Source organism: Protobothrops mucrosquamatus, unplaced genomic scaffold, assembly GCF_001527695.2.
Source record: "Protobothrops mucrosquamatus isolate PMUCROS unplaced genomic scaffold, P.Mucros_1.0 scaffold31, whole genome shotgun sequence".
Lineage (NCBI taxonomy): Eukaryota > Metazoa > Chordata > Lepidosauria > Squamata > Viperidae > Protobothrops > Protobothrops mucrosquamatus.
Window position 1 is genome coordinate 446,643 of NW_015386415.1, and position 20,907 is coordinate 467,549.

The 20,907-nt window shown below is 42.0% G+C and overlaps 1 protein-coding gene across 2 annotated transcripts; it reads right to left on the minus strand.

Moving 5' to 3' along the window:
* Window positions 1-1,519: 1,519 nt before the first annotated feature.
* TIA1 (TIA1 cytotoxic granule associated RNA binding protein) lies at window positions 1,520-20,783 on the minus strand. 2 transcript variants are annotated; one of them, XM_029283171.1, is made up of 13 exons: window positions 20,757-20,783; window positions 17,539-17,635; window positions 15,957-16,055; window positions 15,192-15,246; window positions 14,986-15,018; window positions 13,757-13,844; window positions 8,232-8,307; window positions 7,272-7,380; window positions 6,489-6,584; window positions 6,318-6,402; window positions 5,015-5,138; window positions 4,602-4,741; window positions 1,520-4,061 (listed from the first exon to the last, which is right to left on the minus strand). In XM_029283171.1, exons 1-13 carry the CDS (start codon window positions 20,780-20,782, stop codon window positions 3,914-3,916), a joined length of 1,176 nt encoding a protein of 391 aa, XP_029139004.1. In that variant the 5' UTR covers window position 20,783; the 3' UTR covers window positions 1,520-3,913. The 2 variants fall into 2 exon arrangements, with proteins under 2 accessions (XP_029139004.1, XP_015666618.1); XM_015811132.1 differs by having other exon boundaries at window positions 4,602-4,744.
* Between the last annotated feature and the right edge of the window lie 124 nt (window positions 20,784-20,907).

The following is a 20,907-nucleotide window of genomic DNA, read 5'->3' on the forward strand; positions in this document are numbered from 1 at the left end:
TGGCCCAGAGGAACGTTGTCCATGGGGTCGCGATGGGTGGGACACGACTGCGCAACTAACAACAAAAAATCTAGCAAAGAGAAGGGCTGTTTTCCAATACTTGAGCAGGGGGTTGGACTAGAAGACCTTCAAGTTTCCCTCCATCTCTGTCATTATATGAGACTTCTAAAATACTGAATGCAGTACTTTAAGTAGAAAATACAGCAGACTTGTTTTAACAAGCACCCGGTGTCCCTTAATGAGCTCTTGGATTCGTATGGGCCTTTGGGACCCCGTCTCCTCTGAAAGAAGAAAAGGGTCGCCCTTCACTTTCCAGGAGAAACGACAGTGAGAGCAGCTCCCCTCCTCCAGTCACTGGGGGGGGGGGGAGAGAAAGGGGAGACGGGCCGGCCGCGGGACTGGCGGGGTTCCTGGCCTCCTGCCTTGGGCTACTGGACGCCCCCGCGGTCCCTTCCAGCCCCGGGGGTTTTGTGCTCCGGGTCCTTCTCCTCGGGAGGGATCCATTCCCGAGGGAAACGGCAGCGTCTGGACGGCGGTCTCTCCAGCGGGAGACGCCTCGCTCGTCTCGGCCCGAGCTCCAGCCGCAGCCCTTCCCAGCCGAGCGGACTTCAACTCCCACAATCCCACAGCCGGCGCGGCCACCGATGAGGATTCTGGGAGCTGGAGTTTCCCGGCCTGGAAGCGGCCACGGCTGGCAAATGCGGGCCTAGGCGACGGGAAGGCTGGTCCGCGCCAGGCCCTTCGGGAAGCCCCGTAGCCCTCCAGGTCGCGCGGCCTCCCTCGTGCGGAGCGAGAAGGGCCTGACCAAACCGGGACGCCTCGGAGGAGCCTCGAGCTCCGCGCTTCGTGTCCGGGCCCGCGCGCGTTCCTGGCTGGCCGTGACCCGAATTCAGCCATTCTCCCGCTGGGTTATTATAAAATGGGTGGACTTCAGCTCCCAGAATGCCCTCGTCGGCATCGTCCCCGCTGAGAGTCCTGGGAAGTGGAGTCCACACACCCGGAAGCCGCTCCGACGGCCCCGCTCCGCCCGCCCGCCTCTGACGTCACGCGCTACCGCCGCTCTCCCTGGCAACCCGGGACCGCCAGAAGGCCGCGCGTCGTCATTTCCTGCCCCCGTCCCGGGTCCCTCCGCGTCGCCTTTACCTGGCGGCTCCCCCCCCAGCGTCCCAGGCCGGCGGCCGGCGAGGAAAGGCGGCGAGCGGCCTCCGCGATGGCTTCTTACAAACGGCTCGCGAAATCCGTCTGTAACGAAGCTTCTCATTGGCCGGGCCGGGGCGCGCGAAGCACCACGGGAGACCGAGTCCGGGCCCCGCTCCTCCGGAAGAGGCACGTGGCGCCCGGCAGCCCCGCATCCTGGGGGAAAAGCGGCCCTCTAGGCGAGGCCGCTCCACTCTCCGGGGGCAGCCCCCGACGGCCTCGCGGCGAACGCTCCGCTACCGGTTCTGCCGCCAACCTCTTTCCCCCAAAGCAAGTTTGGAATAGCTAAAAACAAAAACCATTTAAAATATACAAGGGTAAATGCGAGCTCACATCTTTTATTAACATCTTAATGGCTTTCAAAAGTCAGGGCTTCTGGAGTGAAGTTCTTCAACTTCTGTACATAAGTATCAAAACACATTCGTTTAAATGAAGCTTCCAAAGTTCATACAGAAATAAAAAAAACGGGCTGCTACTTAAAAAAAACAACACACCCAGGCAGCATTTTCTCCTGTTGCCCGAAGACTGTTAGATCCTGTTTGCACATCTGAGAGAGTAAGAAAGCTGATGCCTGAATGAGAGAGAAGCTGGGGGAGAGGAAGAGGAAGAAACAGTCCCTCCTTTTTCCTTAGGGCCCGTGTCACACCCTGGCTGCAGCAACAGTGGCCCTTAAAAAGCTTCCACTAATGGGACGCAAAATCGGGTCTGGTTCACGGAGGCTCAGCAGGGAAGGGTCTCCTCCCAGGAAACCAACAGGGCAATCCATTGCTTTCATAGTATTGTCAGACTGAAGCCGTAATACAACTTTTAAAAAATACTGAAAATCTTTTTTTGCCTTACCCTTTCAAATATTTACATATTGTTGAAATGCATTAAAGCTTGTGTTACTCAACTCAACTTACTCGGGGACAATAACAAATATTGTCAAGATGTTGAAACTTTCTTGGTTTGCTGGCTGTGGGATCTTTGCTGGCTTCTGCGAAAGAAATCTGTACTCAATTCTGCTATTGAAAATATATACAACGAAAACTCCCCAAATGGCACTAGGCTCACCTCACACCTGTTCACATTTCTCTTTTAAAAGAATTGTGCAGACAGAGATAGTAAGCAGAAAAAAGATAGGTTTATACAAATGTTAAAGCAGACGTGAGTGAAATTAATCTACAAATTCAATGGCATCTTTTGGGGATGCTTTATTTATAAAATGTTAGGGCCAGGACCTGTCTACAAGACAATTTGTTTTCCTAGCAGCCAACCCTCTGCTTTGGTTCTGGCCCCTTTTGTTCCATCAAATGAGGGTGGCTGGTCGCTGTATTGTGCATACCGGCAACTTCTCAAACGGTTGCTCCACTACAACCAAAGCAAAATGGAAAGCAAACATCTCCACGTGCCCAGATGTTAATTGGGATAGATAATCACTACACCCAGAGTAGCGTTCCTTCTGCATCATCTGAAAACTAGCCAAGGAGGTAGGAAAACGCTATTATTTATTTATTATTATTATTATTATTTGGCCTCTGAACAATTCAAAAATGCTTTATCCAGTTGGTCCTTCAGGCTTCAGCTGAAGCACTCCTTTTACTCCTGGCTTGATAAGACACAACGCTATATAGTTTAACAGCTCTATCTGTACATGCTAAATCAAGTCAGACTTGCTCCACGTCAGTAAAAAGCTGCCAAGACCAATGTATTCTCTCTATCTCTGAAAAACGAGAGCATGACTGTTTATTCAAAGTCTAACAGTGTATTAGATATTCACATGCAAAAGTCAAAGCTTAAATTATAGCCATAAGTCATGTAGTTCTTCCTGTCTCTTACTCTTTCAAAGGAGACATACAAAAGCTGAGCGACTTTTGTGAAAATATTAATTTGCTAAAATAGTTTACATGATAAAGGATATATGTAAATGTAAAAACGGACAGGTTTTAAAAAGCTGGCTCCTAAGATCGTGTCACATTTTAATAAGATCTGAACTGGGCTTATGTTCATCCGTGAAGGAGGTCACTGAGTCAATGAACAGGGACAGCCTGACACCGAGCCCCAGAGCTGGATTCTCTGAGCACGAGGCGCTTGCCCACATCCTGACTCCTACTTCATAATTTAATAGTGATAGTAAGGCAAAAACCATTTTCCGAAAAATGTTTAGGTACAAAATAATGTAAACGAATAAGTTATATTTGAAATCCCAGTATAACAAAAGCAAGGAGATGGACACTTTATACATCAGGCTCTCTTTAAAACAGAATTGTGCACAAACTGAAGATTTCAATAAACCCCCAGAATTCACACAGTTTTGGCGTGTCTTTTTTCTCTCGTATAACTTCTTTCATGTACATTTAAGTCATACTAGGAATGCAAACTAGACTGCATACTACTTCAGTGGAAAAAAAAGTCTGATATTGTGCAATTTCCTGCCGCTATACTAAAAGTGGCAGAAATCCCTGCATTAGTTGTGTTTCAAACATGGATCTTAAGAAACACATCTCAAAAGAGGAAAAGAAGGCAAAAGTTGGCAGATATCCAGCATCTAGTATTTCCTGTGTGTCTTTAAAAAAAAGCGTGGACAACAACAACGTTTCATGATTAAAAATAAATACTGTTTGACTTTTGCACTGACTTGATTGGATAGATTTTTTTTAAGTAAACAAAGGATTTTACAATGCTCCATACAGCCTCAAAGCCACAGGTGTTCTATTCCAGAGTCCTTCTCTGTCTCTCACTGTGTTTCAAAACCTGCCATCCGATATCCAGTTTGACTAGTTAGGACACTTCCATTTTGCCCCTGGGGTGGTGGTGGTGGGGGCGGTGGAGGGGGTGGTACACCATAATTTGCACCCATCCATGCTGCAGATGACTGTGTCTGACTGAATGGAAGAAGAAATGAGATTAGATAAAGCTTGCATTATAATAGACAACAGCAAGCAATCAAGTTGAGTGTTTCTTGTATATTTTCCATAAGACCAGAAGCCTGGAATCACAGCTCCTTCACCTTTTGAGACTAAAGTAGCAGTAACTATGAACTGGGCGTTTGAAGGCAACTCAGTTCATCAAATGTTCCATTGCTGCTAGCGTTTAAGAGCTGTTTATTTAATCAACCTTTTGGTGAATAAAATTTATTACTATTTGGTATTCTAGGCACAACTGTGGTTTACTATTTTGAAAGGACGGTCTAATTTTGTAGTAGGCTTCTTTTAATGCTGGTTTAATTAGTATTTTATCCCTTTTATGTATGCAACCTATAAATATATAAAAATAATTGAACTGGTGAAGACACAAATGCTGTCTTTCAAACAAGCACATAACAGTTATTCTATGAACATTTAAAAATGAAAACTTAGTGCTCCAACTATGTGTACTTTCATTTTCATTACCGCCAGCCAGCCTCAGCAAACTCCAACACTCACCTGAACCCCTGGTTCCACGCCTGCCCATACATCCCATATGCAGGGACTTGCCAGCCATTAGGCATATACTGGCCAATCTGCTGGGCGCTTCCATACCACTGGCCCCACTGCCCGTAAGGAGGCGGATACCCCACTTGATTCTGCTGAAAATGCGAAGGAGTATTCAAAGTTTGCATGGAACACAGGCAAAATCACTTTGCAAATTCATGTCCAATAAAGTACAGGGAAATCATTTTACGTCATATTGGAATCTGCAAGAGTTCTTCACTATGACACATAATATAGCTAATTTCTATCCACCTTCCAACTATGATTACCAGACTATAAATGAATAACAAAAAAAGGAGGACCTCTCTATATAGTAATTTTTGGAATGCTTTTTAGCGGGACAGGTAATAGCAAAGGACTCTTACCTGTTGAATTGGGTTGATCATGTCTGGTGTCTCCTTGCCCCAATAGCATTTCACCACATGCCCTTCTATTGTTGTGCCATTGACCGAAACAATCGCATGTGCAGCACTTTCATGAGAATTGAACCTGTAAAGCATCCAAGGAAGTAAATTAATATAATCGCTCTCATTAACGAGACAGCATATAAAAGATGATGCAACAACTCTTTATTAATATGAATAGGCACATGCTGTCCATGTGGAAGATGACAAGACTGGGAAAGTAAGTTTTGAGGACAAGTTGAAAGACAGAATCTAAAGCCACATGCTCTGCTCTGGCCCTGCACTAGAGGTCAGACGACATCGTAAGTGACATATGCAGAAAATAAGTCTGAAGAATTCTCAGCCACACAGCATGACAAAAATACTTGTTTTACTTTATTTGACCCTTCTTTGGAAGTATGTTGGCAGAGTGGGCCCTATCCAACAAAATGCCATTCAGTAATGAGAAACACCTAGGCAAGAAAAACTAAATGTACAAGTATAGAAGAGGTGGTATCTGGCTCAACAGCAGTTAACAATGAGAGGGATTTAAAAGTCCCAATGGACAACCAATCAAGCATGAGTCAGCAGCGTGTTGCAGCTGCAGTTGCCAAAAAAGCCAATGCAGTGCTTGGCAGAGGAATAGTACCCATATCACACAAAGTAATACTACCACTTTATACGGCACTGTTAAGATCACTCTTCCTGACAGTGAGAATAATTAACCAGTGGAACAGCTTAACTCCAGAAATTGTGATTGCTCCATCAGTGGAGGTTTTTAAAAGAGACTGGACAGCCACTTGTCTGGAATGGCATAGGGTTCCTTTCTACCAACTCCTTCATGCTGGCTGAAGTGCTTATAGCATTTGCCAAAGCCTCAGTTGTGTTTTTAAAATATGAATGAAGCTCTGTATTAAAAACATTTTGCACACCGCAACACATCCATCTGTCTCTCTGCGAATCACTTTATATAGTTTTATTTAGTATCCTAGTATGATTTATGTTGATTGCTTATTTAGTATCCTATGACTATCACTGAGTGCTGTATCTTATGATTAATGATGACTGTATTTTATGATTATGATCATGATTTATCACTTGTTGTTTGTATGTACACTGACAGCTTATGCACCGGAGACAAATTCCTTGTGTGTCCAATTACATTGGCCAATAACAAATTCTAATTCTAAATGTGAATTTGCACATTAGTTAGAGATTAACTAGAGGTGGTTTTATAAAACTTCTGAAAACACAAATAGGGTGTGCAAGGGAAATATTTTCATACCGTACAAAGGAGTACCCTTTATCTGGAAAGACTCGAATTTCCATTATCTGCCCAAATGGAGAAAATGTCTGGCGCATCAGCTGTTCTGCAAACAAGAAGATTGAAAAGATTTCAGAATGTGCGCCTCAATTGTTCTTCACAAGGTCACTCTAAATTAATGACATATCCTACCTGTCAGACCTGAAGTTACACCACCACAATACACAGTGCAGTTACTTGGACTGGACTGATTTACAACATCATCGTAGGAGAGCTGTTTGGCATTTGCTATGTAAAAAAACAAAGTTTTTACTAGTCTCTGATTTATTTACAATAAAGTGAAGATGTCTAAAAATACTGAATATAATGAAACAAAAGAAATGACATTTGAAAAACTATTTTCCAAAACTATCATGCTCTATCCTAAGGATTTACAATTAACTTTTTGTTGTTGTTCAGTCGCTAAGTCATGTCCAACTCTTCGCGACTCCATGGAGCACAGCATACCAGGACACCCCCCCCCCCGGTCCTCCCTCCATCTCCTGGAGTTTGCTCAAACTCATGTTCCTTGCATTAATGACCCCACCATCTAAGCATCTCGTCTGCCCTCCTCTTCTCCTTTCGCCTTCACTCTTTCCCAGCATTAGGGTCTTTTCCTATGAGTCCCCTCTTCTCATTTGGTAGCCAAAGTATTTGAGCTTCAGCTTCAGCCCTTCCAAAGGACAGTCAGGGTTGATTTCCTTTTACAATTAACTTTAAATGGTATTAATTTCAATTTCTGAAATATTTAGTTCACAATCTAACACTGGTAGGAATTCAAAGCCTAGTTTGAAAATTTAGAGATTAAATCTTTCAGCGCCAGCAATAGCCCATTAATCGGATACACTTGTCCGTAGCGAAGGACAATCATTTTGGATTCAGGAAAGCTTTTTTCTTATAGCTGGAAATGCCTAATTTATTTTGAAGACTACTCACATTCATATGTACTCTTTGGAGCTGGAGGTTTGCGTGTTGCCCAATTAGTCCTGATTTGTCTTCCACCAAGCCACTGTCCCCCCATTTGTTGAATTGCATTTTCTGCATCCTATCCAGGTCCAGAAAAAAATATGTTTAAAAAACCTTTCAAAGAACACTAAATCATAGTATTTTTTTTGCCTGTCATAAACATTTATTATAGTATCACATCTACCAAGAGGAATAAAATTATATCACTCTGATTTACAAAAGGCTTATTTGTGGCTCACCATTCTCCACATTTCTCACATATTTCAAGAACTGTATCATAAAAAATCATTTATTAACAAATTAAGACTGAAAAGAATATGCTTCTTTTCTGAAAAGAGCAGTATCTATTTTAAAAGAAATGTGAATGTACAAGCATTATGAAGTGAAATTCTATGAACCGCAGGCAATTTAAGTTTCATTGTATTAGTTGAAGATAAGATTGATCATTATTTCCAAAACCAATCAGAAGGAAGTGTTGCAGTTGCCCTATTGTTCTTGTGTCTGGATCATCCCTCTCTCCCTCGCATACAACTATAAAACATAATATACTCTTCAAGGGTAGCCCCATGTAGAGCACATTGCAATAGTCCAAACAGGGGATGACAAGGGCGTGAGTGATGGAGCCTCCCTATCCAGGAAAAGGTGTCACTGGCGCATAGCACAAAGGCCAATGGAACTATACTGCTGAAAAATCACTTAGTACATCCGGACTGTTAGTAATAGCGAATTATCTTGTCAGGTTCTGGATTATTAGTAACATAGTGTAGTTTACTGCCACAAGATTTCTGAAATAAAGCATATCTAACTATTTCAGCATTTTGTGTTATTGCACAACCAGCTTCACCAAGATGCCATCCGTAATAGTTGCTGGATACGTTTGACCAGCTGTGCGTTGGGAGTAAAACCATCAATCAAAACGCAGGAACTCACCCATTTATTGAAAAAAGAAACAAAGCCATATCCTTTTGATTTTCCTGTTGCCATGTCCTTAACAACTCGGGCATCCCTAAAAAGGAAAGAGAAAGCCTGTTAAACATCAACTGAACAGAATCTAAGTAAAAATGTCTCACACGCAGCTCATTTCTCATGTTTCTCCTTTAATAAAATGAATTTCTTAAATGCACCAGCAATATACAAAGCAATTTTCCCTTTTACTATAAAGTCTTATTACATGATAGCAAAAATTAAACTTAATTCTGTAAACATGCAAAATCAATAGCTTTAAAAACAACTATTTTACAGTCGTTGGTTCACAGTTCAATGCTCTTATATACTGTTAAAAACACTAGGCATGGTCAAAGCAGCTATTCAAAGGAATAACTGAGGGCATGGAGTTGACTAGCATATTAGCAACAGGCTCTCTTGAACCATGCAATTTATAAACTTACTATTGGCCAACACATTCTACCTACTTATTAGAAATAGAAAATAGAAAAAATGAAAAAATAGGAATTAAAAGGCATACGTCGCCTGTTAACTGAATTCTTTAATTTTCTCAGGTCAATTCGTTACCCCCTTTTTGGACTTGGGCAGCTGTAAATTTTGAGAAATTGACATTTTCAGAAATGGTTGCATTATGGAAGAAAATAAACACTAACATGTTTTTTTAAACTATACACTATTAAATAATTTTTAAAAACTGCATTCGTAATTAACAATCATACAGGACTGATTGAAAACTACAAAGTATATAAAGTAAAAATTTATAAAAGTAAATAGAAAAACTACAACGTTTGTCCACTGTGAACTGTAGCTTGCAGTTAGCCATGGCAATGCTGTCCATTCTTCAGAGACATTCTGCAAAATAACCAGAGCCCTATTATTTGAGATTGAGTTAAAAAAGACAAAGACCCAGCTACAATAGCTAAACCCCACTGGTGGAAATGCCATTTTTATTAATTAAGGGCCCCTCAGATAATTTATGCATTAAGGGTGCACCATCGAGAAGGCTTAGACAGGCAGCCAGCTTTACCCTCCCCAACCCACATGATTTAGGCACTTGACACGCAGACACTTAATCACAGAGTAAAGGGGGGGGGGAGGCCATGCAGGACACCCAAAAGACAGTCCCATACACTAAATCTAGAAAAGGCTTCATGTGATGCCAAGCAATTCCTCAAAAGATTTTCTATAGACATTCAGTATCTATCTTCTGGTACTTAAGATATAAGGAAGAGAAGCTAAGGAATTGGAAAATCACTGAACAGCCAACTAGGTATCAAGATCATTAAAGATATTATTCTATAAGAAAGAAAATAACCCAATAATCCAGAAGAAATGGATATTTGCCTTAAACTTTTAGTTGTCTAAGTTAGAGCAGGGAACAATTAATTTCATAATAACATGGATGATTCTCTGTACTTATCATTTTTTAAAATAAGAACCCAAGCCACAAACACATGGACGTACTAGTCAAACCCTGATAGAATAAATGCATTTATACAGAAGTATATAATTATCAATTTGTTCTAAGTATACATTAAAGTTTATACAAATACTGAATTATTCAAATTAATACTTCTGGAACTATCGCTAGATTACAACAAATTATTTTCACCCAGAAATTGAAAGCCACCCCTCAAGAGAATAAAATAACATTTTTATTTTTAACATTTTCAGTATACTAAATATGTAGCATTCTAGTTCAGCTATTAAAAATAACAGATGAAGTACACGTTCTTCTACTTTCTGAATTAGTTAAAGGAAACTTGAAAGACTGCATGCTGGCTATGTTTTTATTCTTAAATATATTCCAATGTTCTGTCTTCCTTCTCAATCTCCTTCAGTGGTTAAGGAACAAGAGTTTCAGCTACTGATGTAATATAAGCACACCAGTACACACCATCCCTGGTTAGGATTAGCACCAGCATGCTGCCAGAGCAATTCTGGATCAAAGCTAGTGGGGCAGAAGTTTTGGGCTTCGAGGATGGATGTGTAGAGACTCTTTAGCTCCCAACATGTATTCTGCCCTTCCTATCTCTAGGCTGACACAAATCTCAATGCAGCTATTCAGAATCACTCGGAATGAAGCTCACTGGGACGGGTAGCAGACAGGCCTTCCCCTTCAAGAATCAACTGCAAACTCACATCACAGCAGTAGCAGAACTTTTAAGTTAACTCATGTCTGGAGTTTACAAGCTTATCACATTAAAAACAAAGCGACTATGATTGCAGAAAATTAAACTTAAACAACTTGGGCAAATCTTGCTCTGGAATGTGTTCTAGGCCTTCAACTGGCCAAGTCCATGCACCAAGCCATCATCAGGTTCTGTATTTCCTTGTACTTATATATCCTATATATCCTGCTGTGCAAATCCAACCACTGTGGTGGTGAAGACTGGTTTCCGGCACCCTGAAAATCTCAGGTCTCAAAAGAGAACAAAATGATGTCCAGAAGATGCTAGACCAGACACCTGAATGAGGAAGAACTTAAGGGCTGCAATTGTAGATTCGCTTAGTCATTTTCTATCTCAGTCTGCATGAATCAAAATCAAACAACTATTTCCAAAACAAGGACAGACCACCTTTACCAGTACTAAGGGCTACAGAGTCCTCCACAAAAGTATGGTACTCTTTAAAGGCCTACAAATGTAACTATAGGGGCGTGGGGGGGGAGGCAATGCACTCCCCTCCTCCATCCCACAGGCTCCCATGTGAATATGGAAGATCTGAAGAGGAACCACAACCACAGGCAACTAAACGGATTTGTCTTCATGAGAATGGCAAACCTGTGCAGCTCACGTTATCTGTGGTCAGTTCTGCACCACGTTCAGGGAGGCAGAGGGCTGGGATTGGAGCGCACAGGCCCTTCGCCTTCACTGACATTAGTAGTAGATCCCTGAAAGGGGTCATGAATCGGAGACTTCAACTGCAGCTGATAAAGAACAAATTTTATATTGGTATTCAATGCATTATAAATATTAAAGGTTCCTTTTTACTTCCATTCAATCGTGTCCAACTCTCAGCGAGTGCCTGCACATGTCCCTGCAGTTCTCTTGCCAAGGTCTGTCAGAAGTGGTCTGCCACTGCCTCCTTTCTGGGGCTGAGAGGAGGGACTAGCTTGATGTCCAAGGAGGGACTAGACCTCGGAGTTTCCCTGTCTCTAGTCTGATGTCTTAACTACCACACCAAGCTGGTTTGTCCTTTAAACAAAAACTGAAGTAATTTTTAGCTTATAAAAATCTCAAGAATTTTTATTCATAGTTTTTGCTTCTAAATCCTAGCATCCAAAATATTTTAAGCAAAGGTTCTTTAGGAAAAAGACCACTAAGAATAACCTTTGGTCAAAGGTTTTACTTTTCCTCTCCCCCCCGCCCCCCGAAGCAATACTTTTTCTCAAAACAAATCAGACCCTACCATTAAGTATTTTAATATTTAAAATGGTACCCTTTGACATGCACTAGGATTACTACCTAATTACAACATAAAATACTTTGCTTTTTTCAGAATATGTAGTATAGTCGCTTTTTGTGAGATGGGCGGCTATACAAATTTGATTAAATATATATTTTGTATTGTAAGAGAATTATGATTCCTAACTGAATTCTGTATTGTTTAAGTTTATTTTCCATTAACATGGCTTTTAAGGTATTGTTTGTTAGTTGTCCAGTTATTTGTTTAAGACAGGCAGCCATAATACATCAGGATAGATAGATAGATAGAGAGATAGACAGAGAGATAGACAGAAAGATAGACAGACGATAAGATAGCTCTCATGATGTAAGGAAAAGGAGCCCAAGCCTCAGGAATCAGGTTGCAGCTTAGTTTCTTGTTTGGATCAATTCTTGTTTGGGGTAGGACTGGAGAGACAGAGAGGCAAAGCTAGGAGGGGAACATCTTACAAGTTTAGAGGGGCAGAAGGAAGAATGTCACCACATTTACGACAGCAGCTTTCTTGAGAGAGTGGCCATAAAGGACTCCCAACATCCCCAAAGCCACAGACAGTTGGGGACCTTTAAGACTAGGCAATCCTGCCATAGCATTTATTGACAGCTAGGCCCAAGACAGAGGGGGCTGCCTCAAGTCTAACATGGATAGAGAAAGAGACCTCTCTAAGGATGGGGGGGGGGGAGAGGGAAGCCTCATTCTTTCTTTGGCTGGCCCAGGAGCGGTCACAGATCCCATTTTTGTTTGATGGGACCTTCATGAACAGAGCAGTGCAAGAACACATGCACTAGCAAGAGGCCTTGTGAAGGGAAGCATTGTGGGAAAGAACAGACAGCCTCTTATCACCCATTCAGAATGGACGGATAAACCCTAACTGGCTGGGTGTGTGTGTGTGGCATATCATATGAACGGCTGAACTCAACTCAGCAGCAGGCTTTTTTGCTCAGAACAGCTTCTAAGTTAGTTGAGGCTCAAGTGGTCTCTTCAAGTGATCTGTAGCATGCAAACAGGGGCAAGGGAGCGAACTCTCTCGTCCTGCTGCCAGCACAGACCAGCTGCTCTAGGAACGCTCTCTCCCTGTTTTCCACTGTACTCATTATTGCTCATGCCACATACGATGAAAAAGGGCAGCATGAACCCTAATTTCATCTATATTAATGTAATCCCAATTGGGCAATCTGATATTTAATTTTTTAAAAAACATTTTTAAATAAAGGGAAGATTTCCAACCGTGTAGCAGCTGGGAGGTGATTTCTCCCAATTGCCCAGGACCTTCGTGATCGCCCTGGTCTGAGGGTGCAGACCATTTCCCTGCACTATCCTGTGCGGATCCAGGCAATGTGAGTAGCATGACACACAACTTGTTCTTGGCTTTTATCAGTCCTGAGAATAGCTAATTTAAGTGTTGTTGAATCAAGATTTACAACAGTAAGAAATAATTTGAAGACCAGTCTTCAATAAGAGGAAGCAAGAGACCCATTCATCTCCCTTGGGTCTCAGGAGGTCTGCACAAGTTACGAAACTAATGAATCGGTTCATGATGTTCTACATTTAGAAGTCACTTTTTCAAACTATTGCTATTGTTATTCAACCTTTGGTGAGTACTCAAATCAGATTAAGTACAATGATACATTGTTATCATGTCACTCTAACTTCACTGGACATCTGTAGCAACAGCAGCAATGCACTACACTGGACACCAATTTCTAGTTTATTTTATTTAATAGAGCACCCATTTCACAAAAAGCCAAAGTCTTGCAAGCCACATTTTCTATGAAACCCGATGAATTTTAAAGCTGCTTTAATGAGACTATATGATACCTCAGGAGACAGAGGCCTTAACATGAGAATCCATTCTAGAATGTGAACTAAATTATAAGTCCTAGAAGACAGATTTTCCAATATTGTAAAATATATGTATCTTCTAAAACACTAAGCACAATTAGTAAGACTGATTATTTGATAATCTGAATAAGTAGAGACTATAAATTAATTTGCCAACATTCTATTCATTGCATTCAACTGAATACTTGATTGCCCCCAATATCTGACAATAAGATGTTACTTACGATATTCTTCCAAATGGTGCAAAAGCTGCTTTTATATCTTCAGTTGTAATTTCTGGGCTGAGGTCTCCAACAAACACATGGAAGTGGTCTTATCAAGAAAAGAGAAAAATGTACAAGTTTGCAGAGTGTTCATAGAAGTATAGGTGATGGTAATTTTAAATATCTTGTACTGATTTCCACACAAATAGAAACTACATGAAAACTAGATTTTATTAACCTATCAAGTAACAAAATACAACATTGTTTTATTATATATCCATCAGGAAACATGGCAGTACAATGTATAAAAAATTACATAAAACTAACATTTATTGTTTTTATATTATCTGTAATTATTCATAGCAGAAAATGTATTACCATAAGAACTATGCTCATCTAGCTCAAATTCAAAACAAACATATGCTGCATTTGTAGCTTTGTTTTGTAATACTAGCATTAAAAAAGCTACCACATTTTCTGGTTCTGTGAGCAAGAGAGTAAAATTTACACAAACTAATTATGAAGAACCTAAGTTACATATAGCTCAAACTTAAGTCATATTTTGTGAAGAACAGTCAAAAAGATACCTTGCATTGCAACAGTTTGATGTTAAAGTATTTGACAGTTTTCTGAAAAGCCAAGAGTTTTGGTTGCCCAGCCTTTACACCATGTGAATCCATGTGAATTCAAAGTATGTGAAATCCATGAGCAAGTGAACTAAGACTGAAGGCAACAGAACGGAAAGAGTAATCCCTTCATAATTTAGATTAGATCCATTTACATAAGAACTGGCGAAACACAGGTGTTCTTCATAGTCACACAAAGCCCACTTCAATTTTCCGCACCTCTAACAGGTTTCACGGCACACTTGGCGCTGCAACAGCACCACTCTGGCAAGAATCCCTTTACATCCTCCCCAGATTCTCAGAGCTCTCAGGCCGGGCAAGTAGAGAGGCAGCCCCGGGTTGCCAAGTAACAGGAGGGAAGGAAGATCCAATTGGAGGAGCAAATGGTACCCCACAAGAAGTGTGGGGGTGCAGCGCGGGCAGCAGCTTCCCCTCACAGAGGGGACACGCCCACTGGGGTCACAGGGCTTACAAGTCGGCAACAGTCCACATCCTGATCCATCTGAGAGAGGAGGAGGAGGCAGAAAGCTTGCGACAACATAATCACCCCCCCAATAGCTTCAGGCGGTTAGTGAATAGATACCCCTGAGAGATTTCATTTTATGTTTAAGAAGATACAATTACCTTGTGAACGCAGTGTGTTGACAACGGTACTACCTGATGACAAAGATTAGATTTGTTCTTAAGTTTATTAACACAAACACATTAAATAATATCTTAGGATAATGATCAAAATAATAGGGCAAATATTTGCATGATGCTTATTGCTTAACATTAAAAAGACTTTTGTGCAAATAAAGAGTAATGACTCAGGATAGGAAGGGACTTACTGCTGGTATCTTTCTTCTGGCTGCTGGGGGTTGTTGCCCAGTTCACTTTGACCTCCTAGAAATAATATTTACTAGAATTATATCCAGGAAAGTTAGAACAAAGATTAATATAATCTGCAGTCCTGTCAATGATTTGACATATGAGACAGTGAAACCTTGAATGAACAGATTGGGGGGAGGGGGAGGGAGAAGGGAAAAGACATTGTTCCTAAATGTCAAGAAAATTGCAAATCATATCATTCATGGCAATTTGTCATGTGGGCTATGCCATCATTATACAAATGACATAAGTCACTGCGATTATTATTAAATTAACATAAATTTAACTGACATAAATTTAAACTGATGATTTATCTACTTCGGTGGCAACAGACTTGTCCACTGCTTCTGGTAAAAGTCCAGGCAAAAAATTCATCCACAAAATCCAAAGGCTGCTAAAAAGGCATCCGTTACATTGAGGTTTTGCAGCATTCAAAACGTGACTTTGCCGTATTAAGCGGTTTATCAAAAATAACAAGATTCTCCTACAAATGAAGTTGAATAGCAAGTAATTTTAAATAGTTTTCCTTTTTATAACTTATGCTTTATTTTGCCAAGTTACTTTCCCCAAATTTCATTTGTGAAACGTTCTTCAATTCTGTAATATACAAGGCTCAAACAGGATAAAAGTTTACCTTTAGATTTTCTTCTTTTTTAAAACATGTTTTCATCCATCTATTTAAAGCCACAGTCTGCTCCATGTCCCCTTTAGACCTGAGAGCTTACCTTACCCATTATCTTCCGCCCATTCATTGCCGCTAAAGCTGCGGCTGCGTGACGATGCTCATAGAATTCCACAAAACAGTACGGATCGTTTCCAGCTGTCTGCTTAAACAGAGAGGACAAAACAGTCACTCTTGGCCTCTAGGAAGATTTTGGTTTTGGACAAAGGATGTTAGCCACATCAAAATATGGACATTCTAGCCCCAAAGAAAGTATTCAAAAGTAATTGTTTTAGACCTCTTAAATTGATGCATTATTTTTTAACGGCCAAACTGAAAGTGCAATCCTATACATCTCTACCTGAATCACTAAATCTGATGGATATTTTTGAGCAGGCACACATTCCTTTTATATTTTGTACTTCTTTGTAACCTCATTTATTTTTTCCTTTAACAGGATTACAACATTTCTAAATGATTTCATGAATTTTTTAAAGTAATGTTTAGAATGAGTTTTAATATTAAATATTTAATATTAAAGTAAACTTTACAATATAAAAGCAGTAACACTACCCATTGTGTTTTGCTATTCCGAATGTGGTTCAGTATCAGTCGCAGCTAGGAGGGCCTTTGCACAACTTTGTGCTATGTGCCAATTGCAAACTTTCCTGGACCAGGATTCCCTGCGCTCAGCCATTCAGTCCCTAATCACCTCACGGCTGGACTCTTGTAATGCGCTTTACATGGGGCTACCCTTGAAGAGCATTCGGAAGCTACCGCTGGTGCAGAGGGGTAGTTTTGGGGGGGCCTATAGCACCACTGCTCCACGAGCTGCATTGGTTGCCAGTCTTCTTCAGGGTGCAAATCAAGATGTTGGTGACCATCTTTAAAGCCTTTCGTGGAATGGGTCCAGGTTAATTGAGGGACCGTCTCACCCCACTGGGATTGGCCCATGCCACTCGTGCAGCAGAGAAGGCACTTGATTATTCCGGCTGGCAGAGTCCAGGAGGAGAGCCTTCTCTGCTGTTACTCCTGCCCTTTGGAACACCTTGACCCCCGATGGGAGGTTGGTCCCAATCCTCTTATCTTTTCATAAGGGCCTAAAGATGTGGCTTTGCCAGTCAGCTTGGGGCCCCAGTGGGGGAAAAGCACAATGGTTGATTGAGTAATAACAGATCCCCCCCACCCCCCACATTCCCCCATGTTTCTTTAATGTCTGATTTTAACTTTTGATGTTTTAACTTAGATGTGACTGTAAGCTACCCAGAGTTACCCTAGGGCAGGGGTAGGCAACCTCGGCTCTTTTATGACTCATGGACTTCAACTCCCAGAATTCCTGAGTCAGCTATACTATGCTGACTCAGGAATTCTGGGAGTTGAAGTCCATGAGTCATAAAAGAGCCGAGGTTGCCTACCCCTGCCCTAGGGTAAGGTGGGCAGCCAATAAACTTAATAAATAAATAAATTCCAACCTCCCTTGAATTCTATTGACCCTTATCTAACTCCAAGCAGGTGCTAATCGTTAATTAAGAATACTCCTGTGTAGAGATGAGAACACAAATACACATACACACAATTCTATATTTTTGATTGATGTATAACCAAGTTCTATTCATATAAAAAAATCTTATCTAGTATCAACTTACATCCATTATCATTTTGCAATTTTTGCACGGTCCAATCTGACTGAACAGCTGGAGAATTAGGGCCTCAGTAACATCTCTCGACAGGTTCCCCACATACCTGTAAAAAATGCACATTGAAGCTTGTAAGTCTTACGTAACAAACGGGTAGCAGAGGGAGCAACTGGATTGTCCCACAGCTTACCAATTACTAAAATATCTAAGGTGTTTAGAAGACTGAGCTAAGGAAACAAAAAAAACCTCTCTGACTTCTGATTTGAAAATCTGCACTGAGCAAAGGCAAAATTAAAATCCAACGGCAGCAACGAAGGTTGTGCAAATAAGTGCAAACAAGAGAATGAACCACCGACTTGTGGGAAATGGCACAGGGTCTCCTGCTACAGATAGTAGATTTACTAATAGACTTACAACCATAATTGTGGTCCAAATTTCTGTTGCTGACAGTTAAGTGATTTTTGCCCCATTTTACGACCTTTCTTGCCACAGCTGTTAAGCGAATCACTGCAGTTGTTAGGTTAAAAACACAGCTGTCAAGTGAGTCTGGCTTCCCCATTGACTTGGCTTGTCAGAAGATGCAAAAGGGGATCACGTGACACACATACACACCCTGGACGCTGCGGCCGTCATAAACATGAACCAGTTGCAAAAGCATCCAAAATCTGATCACGCGACCGTGGGGAGGCTGCAACGGTCATGTGAAAAACGGCCATAAATCACAGTGCCGCTGTAACTTCGAAAGGTCACTAAACAAACGTCTGTAAGTCGAGGACTACCTGGAGAAGACCACCAAGGTATTTTATTCTATGACTTCTAATATTAGTAGTATTTTTACACAAAGTATCCATATTATATTTATCCTTCAGATATTATCTTTTTAAATTTGAATTTATTTTGCTGTGATATTTGTAGTTGCCGTGTATTAACCCTTCCTTGATCAAAGCCATTGTTTGCCTATTTTAAATTTTTTTCAAGTAAAGGACAATGGAAAAATTGTACTTGATAGCCTCTTGAATTTAATTTTTGGTTTCACAATTTTACTACATTAATATGTTTGCCTTATTTTCTAAGTCTTAAGAAATACTGCACCTTATTTACTACTTATCTGTGAACTAATAAATACAAAATTATTCCAAGTATGAAGCTGCTCATTTCTACATAAATATTCACTGGTATTGCTGGGAACAGCTTCAGTCCTAGAGGACCAGGTTACAACTGAGACTTTGGGGGTACACTTCCTCTTACAAGCTTTCACTGGTACAATAAAGGCATCTCCTATTCTAGGACAGGGAACTGGTTATTCTTTTTCATGGTTTGTGAGCCGCAGATGACTCCATCAAAATATATTCAGTATGAGGTTTGAAAAGCTACTCAGTGCAAAATGTACCCCGTTTTAAAAGCTGCTCTACAGGCTACAGATATGATCCCAAACCTAGTTAATACTGATTTAATGCCCTGTGGCTGGATTCTTAATACCTCCTTCTCAAACAAGTCTTTGCCTGGTAACGAAGAAACACGGAGGCTATGCCAAAAGAAGGGATAATAATCGTATGTAAAAACTAAGCTCATAGGTGTGAAGCTTTATGAAGCTGGAAAGGTCTTTTAAGATTGATCCATTTTTTTTAGTTCTAAACTCTATGCCCAATAATTGATTAAACGCCAGTTTATATTTAGTAGTTTGTTTTAAACGACTGCATTAGAACTTTAATTTGTAAGTTATTTCTGAAGTAAACAAAATGTCAAAGTGCTAATAGGGTAGTAATATGTGTTTAAATCCCCTCATCTTCTAGCTACAGCAATCCTTGTGAATCCATAGCTATTCCAGATATCCTTAGCTTCAGTCCACATAATCCTCAGCTAATGTAATTATTGGCCATCCTGGCTAAGAAACTGTGAGGCTTGAATGAAAGTAATTGAGAAAACTAATTAGAAGCATAAGCAACTAAAATGCAAATGGTCAATAAAAATATGTTAACATGAGAAAGTTCAAGACTGAAATATACTTTCTGTCTGAGAGTTTGAATGGCACCTTCATGTAAATACATATCATAAGTTTCCTGCGTATCAAAATATTGTAAAAAAAATGCTGAAAATTATTCTTTAAAACAAAATATGAATATGTAACAGATTAGCATAAAAAGCAACCAAACAGAAGGAAGGATAAACAGAAAAAAACATTTTAAAACCTAGATTAGGAACTAGGATAGGCTAAGGAATCACCAAATTAAACCAAGGCATTTGGTACTGCAGTTTAACAACCCTGGGAAAACAAAACAGCCCGCGGGATCTGTGGGAAGCCCCCGGGCGAGGGCAGCGGAACATCCCCTCAACTAGGAGAGCGTTGCTGGCCGGTGCAGAACGACGCTGGGGCGGGGGGAGAGCTCGACAGAGGAAGAGGCAGCCAGAAGGGACGGAAGGCAGAAAAGGTGGCGGCGTTTTCTGGGCTTTTGCTTAGCGGCTCCTTAGCAAAAAGGACGCTGGGCTCCCCGAGACTTTTGCTTGGCCTCAAACACAACGCAACACAACCCCAGCTGGAGGAAGAGCTGGGCGAGGGCAGAAGGGGAGGGCATTCCCACGTCCGCGAGGGCGGCCCAACATCCCCTGGTCCTGGGCCAGGACCGTTACGAGGGAGGGTCGGGCCAGGAAAGAGGAGACAGACAAGGGGGGAAAGCTGGGAATCCGCAGGGGAAAAAGAAACGAAACCTGCAAGCGGAGCTGTAAATTCAGAATTTTCCCCGAAGGAAAGCCTTAGCGAAGCCCGACCAGGAGGGTCCCCCTGCCGAAATGCGCATCACCGCCAATATTGCTATGACTTTATCCCGCCTTTTCCCTCTGTGGACACGTATGCCCGTCTACAGGCGACTGGGATACCCTACTTTCCCACCAACAACAACCCTGCCAGGTGGGCCGGGGTTCCTCTCATTTAAAGCCCAGCGCAGCGTCCCCGCCCCAAAGCAGCTCTCGAGGCCGGGAGAGGGGAGCCCGCAGGAGAACCTCGGGGCGGCGGACCAGCCGGGAGGCCGCGGCCGAAGCCGGGTTTTCCGGCTGGCATCCCCCGCCGCGGCTGAAGCCCGGGGAGACGAGGCGCCGGTTGGGGGACGCCGCGACCGGCTACGGGAGGCGAGGCCTTTCCGGCGAGCTCGCGCCTGCCTGCCGGCGGGAAGGCGCCCAAACAACGTGGCCGGGCCCTCCCCCTGCGCGTGCGGGGCTCCCGGCCGACTCACAGCGTCTTCGGCATCTCGTCTTCCATGGCGGCGGCGGCGGCGCCTCGGCCGCACCGGTCAGGCGTGGGCGACCCGCGGGCCAAGTCCGCGAGGCAGGCAGGCGGCCCTCAGTAGGCCCGACGGACAACGAACCCGCCGCCCGTCCTCTCAA

Bases quoted from the DNA above. Each gene is read 5' to 3' on its own strand.
- TIA1 (XM_015811132.1), bottom strand. From the start codon at position 20,782: ATGGAAGACGAGATGCCGAAGACGCT. The intron at 5,139-6,317 runs GTATGAAAATAT...GATGCTTTACAG, and splicing joins AAAGGGTACTCCTTTGTACG to GTTCAATTCTCATGAAAGTG. The intron at 4,062-4,601 runs GTGAGTGTTGGA...TCTTCCATTCAG, and splicing joins GCGTGGAACCAGGGGTTCAG to TCAGACACAGTCATCTGCAG.